The sequence below is a fragment of the Strongylocentrotus purpuratus genome, unplaced genomic scaffold, assembly GCF_000002235.5.
Source record: "Strongylocentrotus purpuratus isolate Spur 01 unplaced genomic scaffold, Spur_5.0 spur5_scaffold_9, whole genome shotgun sequence".
NCBI lineage: Eukaryota > Metazoa > Echinodermata > Echinoidea > Camarodonta > Strongylocentrotidae > Strongylocentrotus > Strongylocentrotus purpuratus.
In genome coordinates this window covers 25,873,077-25,888,727 of record NW_022145615.1, presented here as the reverse complement: position 1 = coordinate 25,888,727, position 15,651 = coordinate 25,873,077, and the positions used below count along the sequence as shown (strand labels likewise).

At 35.7% G+C, this 15,651-nt stretch overlaps 1 protein-coding gene across 1 annotated transcript in view; it reads right to left on the bottom strand.

Moving 5' to 3' along the window:
- Nucleotides 1–14,041, bottom strand: part of LOC763521 (alpha-N-acetylgalactosaminide alpha-2,6-sialyltransferase 2) — a 29,486-nt gene extending 15,445 nt beyond the window's left edge. The window contains exons 1-7 of the mRNA XM_030976399.1: nt 13,634–14,041; nt 10,268–10,384; nt 9,538–9,766; nt 8,267–8,435; nt 7,167–7,347; nt 5,099–5,237; nt 4,368–4,471 (exon numbers count right to left, since the gene is read on the bottom strand). Of these exons, the coding sequence (XP_030832259.1) occupies nt 4,368–4,471; nt 5,099–5,237; nt 7,167–7,347; nt 8,267–8,435; nt 9,538–9,766; nt 10,268–10,384; nt 13,634–13,653 (959 nt within the window). The 5' untranslated portion in view covers nt 13,654–14,041. The remainder of the gene's footprint in view (nt 1–4,367; nt 4,472–5,098; nt 5,238–7,166; nt 7,348–8,266; nt 8,436–9,537; nt 9,767–10,267; nt 10,385–13,633) is intronic.
- Between the last annotated feature and the right edge of the window lie 1,610 nt (nt 14,042–15,651).

Sequence of the window (15,651 nt, the reverse complement as noted above, 5' to 3'; positions counted from 1 at the left end):
ATACCATTCAACAGAAATACCATAGAAATATATTCTACCATATAACATACCGTAGAAATACCATACACCATACAGCCACCATAGAGCTACCATAGATCTACCATTCACTTTAGAGCCACCATAGAGTCACATAACCACCATAGATATACCATAAAGTCATCATCCACCATAGAGCTACCACTGAAATATCCTCCACCATAGGGATACCATTCAACAGAAATACCATAGAAATATATTCTACCATATAACATACCGTAGAAATACCATACACCATACAGCCACCATAGAGCTACCATAGATCTACCATTCACTTTAGAGCCACCATAGAGTCACATAACCACCATAGATATACCATAAAGTCATCATCCACCATAGAGCTACCACTGAAATATCCTCCACCATAGGGATACCATTCAACAGAAATACCATAGAAATATATTCTACCATATAACATACCGTAGAAATACCATACACCATACAGCCACCATAGAGCTACCATAGATCTACCATTCACTTTAGAGCCACCATAGAGTCACATAACCACCATAGATATACCATAAAGTCATCATCCACCATAGAGCTACCACTGAAATATCCTCCACCATAGGGATACCATTCAACAGAAATACCATAGAAATATAGTCTACCATATAATATATCATAGAAATACCATACACCATAGGACGGCATCAATGATATACCATTGACCATAGAACTCCACCATTCAGCAATTGTGTGGTATACCATAGAAATATATTCTACCATATAATATATCATAGAAATACCATTCACCATAGAGCCGTACCATAGGAATATCATAGATTTTTTTTGTAAGGGATATACAGGGTCGATCGATGGGGTATTGCGTAAGCAAAATTGTTTTCTGACAGTGATTAATTTTGTTTGAATTAGCGATTATTCGACTTACAAAAATCAACTAATACAGAGATTTAACACACGTATTAAAGTCTACAATGGAAAATTGGGACTTTTTATTCTCATCGACTTCAATGGTTATTCGACATAATAATATGAGATTGACTGTTCATAGTCTATTCATCCACAGATTAAAATTAAAAAATCTTACGACTTCAAGTTCGGCCAAACTGATTCCAAATAAATTTCACCGCCATTATATAATCAAGCTTTTCATCACACATTGGAATAATTTTTCAAGTTTTGTTTATTTTCATGTATTAACCCATATTATTTAGAGCTTATTTCAAGTTTATTTCAATTTATTTGTGTTTCCAACAAAACATTACAAATCAATTATAAATATTAACAACAAATATAGAAATACACATTGGAATCAGAGGGGTCCACTAAAGAGCAATGTTATGCACAGGTGAGTACACCTCAAATAATACTATAATGATAATAAAAATTATGATGCATATTTCACGCATGAGTGATTAAAATGAATTTGAAGAGAGGAAACCAAAAAGTCACTTGGCGGACGGTATCTAAATTTCAAAGAGAAAAATCACATTTCTAGAAAGTTGAGTTTCTATCCTTTCATATGACCCCTCAATCAGGAAAAATGAGCAAGGAATAACAAAGTTCTGTTTGTTTAAAGTAGTGCTTGCATTTCCATAATTGTATTAAACGAATTCGTTTTCACTAGCTGCCTGCCACAAGCAGAATTGACAAAAGACTTAACTCCGTTTCGTTGACAATCAGCCATGCATGAAGTCTTTCATCTATGGCTGATTGTCAACGAAACGGAGTCAAGTCTTTTGTTAATTCCGTTTGTTGCTACGGCAGGCAGCCAGTTAAAACGAATCCGTTTGGTACAATTATGGAAATGCAAGCACTACTTTAAACAAACAGAACTTTTTTTTTATTCCTAGCTCATTTTTCCTGTGATGTGTCACATGAAAGGGCAGAAACTCAACTTTCTAGAAACGTGATTTTTGTTTGAAATTCAGATACCGTCCGCCAAATGACTTTTTGGTTTCTTCTCTTCAAATTCATTTTTATCACTCATGCGTGAAATATGTCAATTTATCAATTATAATTGTGATTAGGTTATGATAAAACATCGATCATTCTCGGTTTTGTATTTTCTGGGACGCACTGTATATTAACCCTAATAAGGCCGGGTTATTTGAGGTCTTAGTATGGCCGGGGGGGGGGGGGGGCATTATGGCCCCCCTTAAGATCTCGGCTGTGAACAAATTTGTGTAACAAATAAAGTGTATAGAATAATATGATAATTTCAATTTCTAGAAAAATTTACTCATTTGCATATTTATGGTAATTTATGCAAATAAAGTCATAAAACTCACATTTTTACCCATAAATCATATATTATTCATAATTAGGCATTCTTTTTCACTACATATATTCATTAGACCATTTTGAATAATAATACAAGAAAAAAATTGAAAGAGCCAGCTTATTCCTTATGTTATCCCTTGTTTTGATAATTTCTTATGTATTTCCTTGTTTTTTTAACTTATGTATTTCATTGTTTTTGTTGTTTTATATCATTTCTTACTACAATTCAACTATTTTGACACCCAAAACAACCACCTAAACTTTAAACAAGACCCAATGACCCATGTTTGATCTGTTCTGTACACAAATCACGAAAATGAGCGATTTTCGGGCTGACATGCAAAGACAAAAGGTCACGTGACCTTGTAACCGTAGGTCCGATTTTCAAAAAAATTCTTTTAAAAGTTGCGCAAGACTCGAAAGAAAAAAAGTCAGCGAGTGGCGGGGCGCCATCCATATGCGTTCTCGAGCAATCAGAAAAATCTTGGAGGGGGGGGGGCCATAATGGCCCCCGGCCTTATTAGGGTTAATGGTTAACGTATTGAACATTGTCACGTTATAAATTATTTAGGCGTTTTGTTTTACGAAAATCTATCCTTGAATTGTCATATTGATTCAGTTACCAAAAAGATTTCCCGTAGTGTCGGTGTCATCGGTCATTTAAGATTTACTGTGCCACGTCGTATTTTATTTATGTTATATAATACCTTTGTTATGCCTCACATAATGTACTGCAATGCTGCATGGGCTTCTAAACAGCAGTCTAAATTATTGAAAATACACAGGTTACAAAAACGTGCATTACGTTTTTGCTCCCATTCTGATTACCGTGCCCCGTCACAACGTCTGTTTAGAAGATTTCAAACCCTTCGGCCCGAATTCACAAAGGAGGTTTGTCGATAAATCTAGGTTTTCGTGCGTCATTTATGACGCGTTTCGACGCGTTATTACAAACCAGGTTTGTAAAAAAACGCGTCAAAACGCGTCATATGACGTACATAAACCTAGGTTTGTCGACAAACCTCCTTTGTGAATTCGGGCCTCAATGTTTATGATATACACAAATTACAGACTTCTTTGATAATGCACCGGTTTACTACTGATACATTACCTGATGTTTAAAAAGAAATGTTCTGTACGAATGCTGCAATACACAATTACAATACAAGGAATGCCATAAAGTTTCACCAGTGGAAAGTATCTTACAGCACTATTGCAATTTCTCTACGCCATAATGGCCCTAAAGTTTGGAACACATTACCACATTCTTAAAAATCTATTCAGTTCCCCAAACCATTTAACCATAAACTTAAGCAGCACTTTTTGTCATTGTATAGTTATTCTTAAATGATATATTGTACACTTTGTTTATCCCTTTACTCTTCTCCAGCTGACTGAGTTTTTTTAATTGTTAATTATATTCTGACGCGCTCAGGGTGCGCCTATTCATCAAGCCCCTGTGGCTTTTACGGATGCATCTTTTTCCATCCTTTACTCTTGATAGATTTAATCATGACTTCTTTTTCTTTTTCTTATTTTATTATTATTATTATTTTTTTTTTAAATAAATAAATGTATATATTTCAATTTATTTTTCTTTGCCTATGTTTTACAACAATGTTTAATGTCATTTTTACTGTGATTGGAATCAAATAAAGTTCAATTCGATTCAATTCAATACTTTACATGACAAAGATAAAAGAACACGGCCATAACACAAAGAGTAGACAATACCAAAAAAAGAAGTGAGAGATCAGGGGTACAGAAAATAAAACAAAATGATGAGTTGCATGTGGGGTTGAGAAGAAGCTGAGGAAAGAGAAATGCGCATTAGAAAGTAGATAAGCATGAGAAGGCACAATATAATATATCAAATTACAGAGTTATCTAAAGGTCTAAATGAATCAGATTTTCTGCTTCAAATTGGCAACAATTTTTTGTATTTTCCACTTTTTCACAGTTAAAAGAAATACAAAAGTGTATATGAATAAATTGTATATGCAAATTACGAAAACTCAACAAAAAACAGCTGCTATATGGGTTTTTATGGAGGATCTTGAAGGAAGGTGCAATTTGAAGCTAACCTGTGGTATTTGCCTGTGCTGGCAGGTAAAGGTTTCCCTGACAACGCTGCATCTAGATATGTGTAAGTCCATTCAGATTTGGCAAAGAAAAGGTAACGAAGATTCTGTGGAAGGAAAGAAAACAGCTAGAAATATACAACATTTGATTTTAAACCTCTCATAAAAAGTTTGTAAAACTCAAGTCTGATCAGTGTTATATCTCTCTTGCCGTGGGATAATTATAGCTTTGTTTGCTATCATTTGAAAATATGTTTATTCCTCTTTACAGTGATACCACATTTGTTTTGATTTTCGCGCCATGGAACGAGCAGTACATTGGTATAAGGGGCAGGATAAAAAGTGAAAAGTTGTAAAATGCATTGGTACTCCCTCCCTCCCCTTTCCTATCCCCTGTCTCCCTCTCCATCCCCTTCCCCCTCTCCATCCCCTTCCTCCCCCTCTCCATCCCCTTCCTCCCATCCCCCTCCCCTCTCCCTTCCTCCTCTTCCTTTCTCCATCTCTATTCGTCCCTCACTCCCTCCCTCTCCCCTTCCCATCTTCCCTCCTACCCTCCCTCTTCCACCCTCCCTCTCCCACCCTTCCCTTTCCTATGCCATCCACTCTCTCCCTCCCCTCCCTCCCTCCCCCTCTCCCTCCCCCATCTCCCTCTCCCTCTCTCCCTCCCTCCCTTCCTCCCTCCCTCCCTCCCTTCCTCCCACTCCCCTTCCCATCTCCTCTATACCTAGGCCTACCTCATCATCTTTTGGTATTTCAAATCCTGTCTTGCGTCTCTTCGCCAGTGTGTTGTGGAGTGAGTGCATGCAGAAACAATAAAAGGACGTCCTTTTACCAACATCTTTCTCAAACCCTTTGGTAATTGCTGCATTTACTCTGGAATAGGAATTAAGACACGTGTCATAAAATCATCATGATAATCATCGTTAACAATCATCACCATCGTAATCATCATCAATATCATCATCATGTAAATCATCATCCCCATCGTCAAAATCATCAATATCAATATGATCATTATCATCATCACCACCACCACCACCTTCAGCTTTATGGAGATCATTTTGTTTCAATAACAATTTATTTGTATAGATACTACAAAAAGTATATAAAAGTAGAAACGAAAAAAAGCTCAGGTCATGTTTTGTTCCTAACAATGCTGTCTTTTGCTGTCTTTTAGACAAAGCTGTCTAAAAGCAATTGTGAAAAGTTCATTTCATAGTATACAAGAACTGATTTCTATTGGTATTCTTCCAAACTTACATACAATTAATGAGAAAGCTTACACTTCATTTTTAGTTTTTACCAGAAAAAAATCTCCTCTTTAAATGACGATTGACATTGACAATGACAATGACAATTGACATTGAATACAGCTTCTTTTCAATTGCCATCATGATCCTTGAATTTGAAGGGTTGAGACCTGATCAATTACTTCAACAATTTCAGCTCTGCTGAAAAATCTAATATGTACATATGCACATATAGAACATGTCTGAATATGAGAAAGGTGTTGGGAAGAGGGAAAGGGGAAGGGAGAGATTGAGTTTTGGGGTCTTTAAAAATACTTCCAACAACTTCAGCTCTGCTGTAAAATCCAATATGTACACAAGCACATATGGAACATGATGTCTAAATATGAGAAAAATGTTGAACAGAGTAAGGGCGAAAGAAGGAGATAGAGAGAGAGAAAAAGGAAGAAGGAAGAGAGGAGTGAGGGACTGAAGCTAAACATTAGAAACCTGCAAAACTTTGAGAAATAATTCTCAACGAGAGAGAGAGAAATGAAGAGAGAGGGAGTAAGAATGGAGAAAGATAGTGGCCATTAATGGAAAGAAGCTATTTTTTCTCTACTTTTAAACGCTTTTTAAACAGTTTTTACCAGAAATCAATCTTCTCTATAAATGACGATCGACTTTGACATTGACAATAAAATTGCCATCACGATCCTTGAATTTTAAGGGTTGGGGTATTTACAAATACTTGAACAACTTCAGCTTTGCTGTACAATTCAATATGTACATAAGCACAGCTGGAACAGGATGTCTGAATATGAAAAAGGTGTTGTACAGAGAGAGAGGGGGAGGGAGAAAGGGAGAGAGAACAAGAGAGAAAGAGAGGTACGGAGTGAGAATAAAGAAAGGTAGTGGCTATTAATGGAAAAGAGTTGAAGGTCTTCACTCCTCTTATCATGATCCGTTTTTGTTGTTGAAGTTACCTTGTGAAATCCCGTTGGTGATGCAAATGGAAAAAGGGAGTGGCCCTTAATCACCAAATTTTGCGTTTTCCTAAATAAATAAATTTCAAATAGCGCTTACGGCCATAATTATGGTAGCTTTGACCATGAAAATTTCAGAATATGTATTTGTGATACATAATTTCCAAATGGAAATAGCCAATCGGTCGATTTTAGTAAACAAACATTGTTTTTATGGCTTAATTACATAAAGAGTTGATTATTTACAATTTCGTAACTTTAGACTCAATTTCAACCACGACAACGATCACTGAATATTGTAGGATCGCATATGCTTCCAATATGTTCATTTAAACCAAATTCATGACCCCGGATACCAAAATTTTGTATTTAATACCTTTAATGGAAATGAACATTTAATAGATGTTCTTTGTTGCTTTTATCATGATGATTTTTTTTTTTTAAATGACCATGTGAAATCCTGTTTATGATGAAAATGGAGAAAAATATCTCTAAACATCTAAAAAAAAAAAAATGTTCTGATAGACTTGACCCCTTCTCCCTTTCACGTATTCTATACATAATGAAAAACAGATTAGAATGTTTACCTGAAGACATAGTCATGAGCATCGATTTCTGCTCCCTTCCCTGAGCCGTTGAGGATGCCTCCGTTGCCGATGACTGCACATGTTGTGCAATCGTTTGATGGAACTTGGCCCTTCTGTAACCTGTCATCAAACATGTACTGATTGCTGGGGGAGTTCAGTTGCCCTACCATGCCACGAATATCTGGTGAAAAAAAAAGGGGGGAGGTGGGGGGGGGAAGAGAGGATAGGAGATAACAGAAATCATGAGGAAAGAGGGGAGAGAGATAGTGAGTGGGGTGAGAGAAAGAGAGAAGAGATGGGATGAGAAGAGAAAGACGAGACAGAAGAGAGGGAAGAGAAGAGAAGAGAAATACGTAATACAATTTGTTTAACATATATTATATGCCTCATTTAGAAATCCAGCCATCTGATTGGTCAAAATTGGAGTCGTGATTTCAGCAATTCCCGTAAAGAAACGAAAAATGCCAAAACCAGTTAATAGTCCGAGAGTGAGATCCTTCAAAATTCCGGTTACCATGCAAATAGTTAAATTTTGCTGCGAAACTCATTGGTTTACGTGTTAAAATTGTCGTTGTGTGAGCGCGGACACCATACAGTGTTTTTTGTCTGCGATTCCCAAATGATCGAAACTTTCAGTCATTTTTCAAGTTAAGATTAACAGACAGTGTCTCAGATTTTCCGTGATGTTTTAACCAATCTTTACTCAATAAAAGAATAAAGTAAGAATTCTTGGTAGATTTTTGTTTCAATTCGGCATATAAAAGACATATCGACTGCTTTATTCGAGATCTGGTTGCTTTATATGCTCTCAGGAACTAGCGCATTTCCTTGAGCATATAAAACAGCCAGGCCTCTCAAAGCAGTCGTTATCTCTATAATATTACATGAAAAATAAACCTGTAATATATTGTCATTTGGGAACTTAAAACACCTCTGGCCCTGAGACTATCACATTTGTTTCTTTGAATGATATTGGTTTACCGTGATTTGGGTAATTTTCATTTCATGAGTTATCCACATCTTAAAATATTTTTTCCCTTGACTTTTCTAGGTTTGTCAATGACTGCGGGAACCCAACTACATGTTTATGCCGTAATCACCTGTATAATTCATGTCCTTCCATCCATTGATGGCCCTGAACTTGGTGAGTCTTCTGAACTCGCTGGCATTGAAGTGCTTATCCCACATGAGGATCGGGATGTCAGAAACAAACTTGGATCGAATATTGGGATTATCCAGCATCTTCTTCCGCACTGTGGTGGGACATTTCTGGAGAAGAGGGAAAAACAGGAAAATTGATTTCCATCAAGCGTTTTCTTCATTTGAAAACGCATAAAATTGTAAGAGGGAAATTCAATGCAAAATTGCATGAACTTGTCATCAGGCAGTCCAGAGTAATAGGGTTAATTGATAAGTTTATCAAGTCTGTTTGATGAGATAATAAAAGGAGGGAGAAAAGGGGAGAGATAAATAGAGATAGAGAGAGAGAGAGAGATAGAGATAAAGAGAATGGTGTAAGAGAAAGATACAAATCTTATAAATCTGTTCAAAATCAGAGCTGAAATCCTCTCTAAGTGTATATATCACCACACCTCTCAACATTATTATTATAATCGACTTTTACAAACAACTAAGAGACTAAAGTCATACAGGGAATACCCTCTGTCAAGAGCCAAAAATGTTATTAAGAGGTAATGCACTTCTCGCTTCAAGCAGGAAATACATTAAATGCTGAAAAATTCTAGCTATCATTTGAGAACACCTTTAAGGGAAACATTGGTGGTAAACTACTCTAAAAGAAAGCAACACAATCAGAGAAGCAGACTGGGGAAAGTTTGAACAAAATCAAACAAAAGATGAGATAGTTATGAATTTTTGAAATTTTTAATCACTACGCGTATGGGAATACACAATACACAAAATAACTAAAATATCAATTGTTTGAAACGTATGATTCAGGAGGGTCATTTTAAAGATCTTTTTATAACATTCTACCCACAACAAATTTGTATTGGTGCCCTAAGGGAGAAGGCGCTTTATTAGGAGAAAAACAGAAATTTTAGAAATTTTAATACATGACAAATGGCAGAATTATCCATCACAACGTCACAATCCACTGACAAAATTTCCAATTTGAGATTTGCACAGGTGATCTCATGTTTCAAGCACTTATAACTTTCTCATCATTCACCAGATTTTTTTCTCCAAACTTTTGCCTCTCTATGCCTCTTATTTGTTCCGTTTTCATACAGATGAAATTATTACAAGGGTTGGATTGGCCCTTAACCCATTGGCTATCGAAACCAGGTGGCTCCTGGTTAGGAGTGAGGGAACTCAGCAGTCAATGGCTTAGGTAGAATCACCGACTCACCAGGTACTTTTCAAACTGGTCATCATGGCGATATTTCCTCTCCTCTATGACCATCTGTGGTATGGATAGCTCCGGAGCTTGGCTGAAGTCATTGTCTAGGATTCCCTCTAGGGTTGACCTGAAGAATGACCCATTGATGGAGGTTTTCTCTCCATCTTCAAGCTCTGCTGCTGTCTTGGAGCCTCTCAGCATGCTCGATAAGCGGGGTAGGATCGCATCTTTAGAGTATCTAGGGGTAATGAAAAATGATAATCCAACAAGTTTTAATCATCATTCATCTTTTTTTTGTTCCTTTTTTTCATTGTAAAATATTTAGTTTATTTATTCTCCACATTCTTGACACAATAAATCACAACCGACAAACATCAATAACTCACAATTTCAGGTCATTTTCGATTCCTGTTTTAATTTTGTTAGACAAAGTGAAAATGTCATTTAGCTACGCACATGCGCCTATTGAATAAAAGCTTGATTTTTAAGCAGAAGGATGGAAGTAACGATTGATTGTCCGCTTTTCAGTTGCGGTTCTGAAAAATGCAAAAGTCACTGTTCATACCAATTGCAGACCAATTTAACTACAAAATATACCCTTTTTACCCTCGACAACATCTCCAGTACCCGCCTTTTTTACGGTGCCCGGTAAAAATGTCAGAGGTAAAATGTCAGGCATAAAATTGTCATAGATACAAAATGGACTCATAATTAAGACCTAGGCATAGGGAATTCTCACCTGCCGAAGTTTTTACGATGTGAAGTGACAGTCCTCTGCATGACATCGATACTGGCGTCGTTGATGACCAGAACAATGACCAAACCTACGAGACACAAGACTAAGCACACCAGAAACCTAGGAAAAGAACAGAAAAACAAACAAAATCAATCAAGGAAAAAAGGACAAGAGTAACCGATTTTACTAACGACATATAGTACATTACTGCAGAATACAATACAATACAATACAATATTATTATTATTATTATTATTATTATTATTATTATTATTATTATTATTATACATTTGTCCTGCGTGAAATGAATGTTATTATACTGGATATTCAAGACCTGCATATTGTATAGAAGCTAAAAATGAAGTTTCTGGTTACCGCACTGTCCCAGTTTTAGTACCTCACTCATAATCCGCATACTATTAGTTTCCATATTGAACAAAACTTATCTTGCACTGCCTAACTCCAGATGGACGATTGATGGGAAACTTAACAGTTTGTGTAAGTGACATACTGCATACATGTTCATGTGCATGTAGATGTAGTTTATACAAAGTATCATTGATTTTCAACTGGAAGGTTTACGATAATCATTTCAAAGATGAAGATGCTTTGTACGTTGGGCGATTGGGTGCAATGTGTCCCATAGGGAAACATGAACAATTGTGTGGTCTTTATTGAAAGGTGGTCTTTAACTACATGTTCCTTCAGTGAACGTTTCAATAAAAAGACAAATTCAAGGGAAACTTAAAATATGGTCTTTAAAGACAGGTGGGCTTTCTATACAGCCAACAGGTGGTCGCTCAAGCAGGTTTGACTGTAGTACCTTAATTAATCATTATTCAATAGTCAGATCAAGATAAATGGATACTTATTTCATGGGACACATTGCAGGAAATGCCCTATTGCCATTCAATAATTCTTGGAACATCCGACCTATTTGACCCAACAATACATATTCCTTTAAATTTCGTGACCCAAACCAATGCTTTGCAATGCTTGCATATTCTTTATCCAAAACAATATCATGCATGTATTGACATACTCCAAGTACATGTAGAGATGTGTATATGTGTTCTCTCTCTACTGTTTGCTTGTAGGTAGGGCTCTTATCGACAAAAAAAAAATATTTACAGAAAGAGAAAAACCTGGAGATGTACGTAATCGTACCACTAGAAAATCTATGAATTTGAGATGATCGAGGGAGCATTGATTTCAGAAGAAATGACAAAGACCCAAGCTTCTGGCAAGTTTTACTACAGTCTTCAGGATGACAGTAATAAATGATGGATCGTTCACTGAAGAAAAAAAAATCTCCAATCATTGCCATGGTTACAACAGACTTGAACATGTTTAATATTCCCATGTCTATTTTGCAAACCCATCTTCAAAACATAATTTACAGAAAGATAATCAACATTGAATTATCACTTAATTTGTTGTTTTTTGCTCTGACAAAATATAGCATATACATTCGAAATGATTATCTGCTTCACATATTTGATATTCCCACATTATAATGCTTTAAAAAAATTAAATGCAGATTTCATTAGTCTGATTTTGTAAGTTCACATGGTAATTTACTCCCCCCCCCCCCCCTCTCTCTCTCTTCTTTTTCTTTTTTAAGAAGTGAATGTTCATTGCACTTTAAGTTATTCATTCATCCTCTTCAGTTACAAAAAAATACATGAAACTTAAATGCACATTAAAAGGACTCACAAGTTTATATCTGATCATTTACAGATTTGTATTAACAGCCCTAAAGTAAAAAGAGATCATAAAAACACAACACAAATAAACGTGTACATGTACATCTCTCTCCCCCTCCCTCTCTCTCCCCTCCCCCTCTCCCCTTCCCCCTCTCTCTCTCTCTTATTGTTATGACTTACAAGTATCTAAACAAGTAAATACACATGAAACCCTTTCTGAACGTAGAAGAAAACTATGCCTTAACTTGTTTACCCAAATTCGTAACCCATAAGCTGAATCCTCTTCTTCCTGCTCCAAGAGAAACAAGATACTCTCTTCGGAACAGCAAAGACATGTACCCTCCCAAATGCAAAACTAATAGATACAAAAATAGCTTCATACCCTGGTGTCTGTAATCTACAATGATTTTGCCAAATATAATGTATTTTAATTATCCTCTTTATTAAGTATATTTTCGTTCATCGAATGTAATAATTTTATAAGAAGACATCAACCTTGTTTTAAACACTTTAATTATTACACGACACAGGTTTACCAGTTTCAAACTTCGGGTACTTGTCTTCAAGCCTTGCACACCGTCTTACATTTTATTAAATTTATTTATTATAATTATTTCCAATTTCATATTAAATTATAGTATCGAGTAGACTCTTTACTTCTTTTACACACTTTATTATAATAATTTTGAAATAATTTTAAATGCTAAATACAGATTAATACAATTTCCTTGTTATCATTGTGAACTTGAAATAATTAATTAATTAATTAATATATAGTTATATTTATAGCAATAATTACTCCATGCAATAATTAAGTGTTAGAATGATTGTATGGATTATACATCCAGTCGGTTTTCTGTATGTTTTATCGTTTAAGTACTAGCAATTTTATAGGTATATCTAATTCACTTTATTTATTATTTACCTGATTTATTTTTGATATACTTTTCATTTTTGATAGTATAAACTCTAAATATTGTATTTTGTTTAAAAATTACAAACTTGATATTAATTGAATTTGGCGGGATATATTAATATTTTGTATTCTTTTATGGATAATGCGTTATACCACCACTCAATTTGGGGCTTTACTCTCTTTCAAAATCTACTTTCCAATTCATTCTTTACATGATTTTCAAGTTAAACATCATTCCTAATTGTTCTGAACAATACGTGTCAGTTGATGTATGATTATTGGTCCTGTGAAGTCCCATGTACCTTATAATTATGTTTAAATGCGATTGTTCTGGAATGTTATTTTCTTGTATTTATGTATGTAAAGTGCCAATGTATACAGTTTCATTGTACAAAGTATATATATATATATACTTTGTACAATGAAACTGTATAAATTGGCACTTTAAATACATAAAATGGTTCACAATAGGTATATACATATTTGTTATATATATATATATATATAACAAATATATATATATATACCTATATTGTAAACCATTTTTATGCTTGTCTTTTTATTTTGTGAAATCCCACTCATGGTTTGCAATAAATAAAAGAATTATTACAACAACAAAAAACAAAAAAAGGCTGTATGTGTAGTTTGTGTACAGAAACATATTTGACATCAAGCAAGCTCATTACCAATTCCCCGAACACCAAGACACGTACAATTTTTCTTGCATACTTTATGCTGAGGGCTTACCATTTAGAGCAGCCTGCCATGATGGTGTAAATCTTCCACGGCCACCGACACCTAGAGCCGTCTCTTTAGGATAGAATGATGAAGGTGAATGATGGAGGCTCGGAACACAACATCTACTGCATGCGCTCAGCACCTCATCCTTGTGGAGTGTTCCTGATCATGGGAGCAGAGTGCGTCTGTTCAAACTTCCAAGTGACTGTTAGTGCCTGTATCACCATATGCGGCCAAATTGCCCTGCACACATCATTGCCAAAAAAAAATGTCTCTAATATATCGATTGGGCTGCCAATTAATATGGTATGCTCATTGTGCTACTGAGCAGAGCACAGCCTTCAGCCAATGAGTGACGAGTATTTCTTCTGTATGATGGAAGGGCTGAATGAATGGGATTGTAATGTTGACACATAGATGATCTGCAAAGAATGAAATCAAAAATCGATTAGACATGAATTGTTGACTATGTAATATATTTTCATGTATACAGGGTGTACATGTACATTATAATTTTTGTTCTCTCTCTCTCTAAAGTGTCACATGATTTGTAGTGCTTTTATGAATTCTTTTTAAAAGTTCTGAAAGAGAATTACATGTACATAATAGCAAAAAATTGTCTTAAATTGTGGGCTCTTTATATAATAATGTAAAATACTGGTCAACACCATAACTGGACTGTTTACTCAGCAAATAGATCTAAAACTTGTTTTGTTGGTTTTTCACAGGTAGTGGCAGATCCCCTGGCCAAAAAGATAAAATAGAAGACGGGGCCCCCTCCCCCTGGCGCAAGGGGGGGGGGGGATGGGTGTTGATTCGGCGTTAAATATTTTCTCACGAATCCCGAAGATATTAGTGCTCCACCCCCCCCCCCCCCCCCCCCCCCGCTTAGTCGCCGGCTGGCTGACTCGCCGCTCAACATTTCTCACGAATTGGGCCCCCTAGTTGCCCCCTTCCCTTGCCGCCGGCTGGATCCGCCCCTGCATATACTAACTGTATGTACCCCTGAAATAGATATTAATAATACTTATTTTTAAACACCCAAAACTAAAACCTCGCATACCTTGAAAACTTTTATAAAATATACATTATATTATAAATTATATTTACGGTTTCTCATGCTAACCGCCGGATTAACATGTTAAGATCTCCCCACCAGCGACTGCCTGCTCTGCCTGGAACGGAGCATTGACTATCATTATTTACTGCCTGTATAAATGCAAGGCTCACTGGATATTTGGATTGTTTAGAAATTATAGCACAATTGATCATATATATATTTCTTTGTGTGTGTATTACTTCACAATGGTCTTATTGATTTATATTTGCATCGTCGTAAGAGAATTTATTGTGCTTTTATTGATTACAGAAAAGCATTTGATGGTAACGTCATCCATGCTATTTATGACATGTATTCAGATGCCAAGTCCTGTATTAAGCATGGTCGTTATTTATGTAATTCTTTTGCGTGTAATATTGGAGTGAGAACAATTATCGCCTTTATTGTTTGCTATGTATTTAAATGACTTTGAATATTTTGTGAGCAGGAGCGTGCTTAAACTTAACCGTGGCACTGCCAACTGTATGGTTTATGGCGAAGTTGGTAGATTTGCTTTAGCTAGTAAAGTGGAGAAACGTATGATCAATTTAGTCAGGTCAAAAAATCTAAGCTTTCATACATTATTTACAGTCTGTTATGTAAGATACATGAAAGTTGTGATTTTGAATCAAGGTGGATTGTGAAAGTTAAAAGTATCCTAGACAAGAGTGGAATGTCATACTTGTGGGTTGAGGATACTCCCTTGAACCTTGGTTGGGTTAAGTCATCTTTGGACCTTAGATTAAAATATATGGATTTGCAAAATTGGAATAATGAAGTTTATAGAAATCGTTTATGCTTTAATTATAGGCTTTTTAAACAGGAATGTGGTTTGGAGAGCTATTTGTTGAAATTGGACATAGGTGATAGGATATCTCTTTGTAAGTTTCGTCGTGGTAATAATAAGCTGCCAGTTACCAAATGTCGT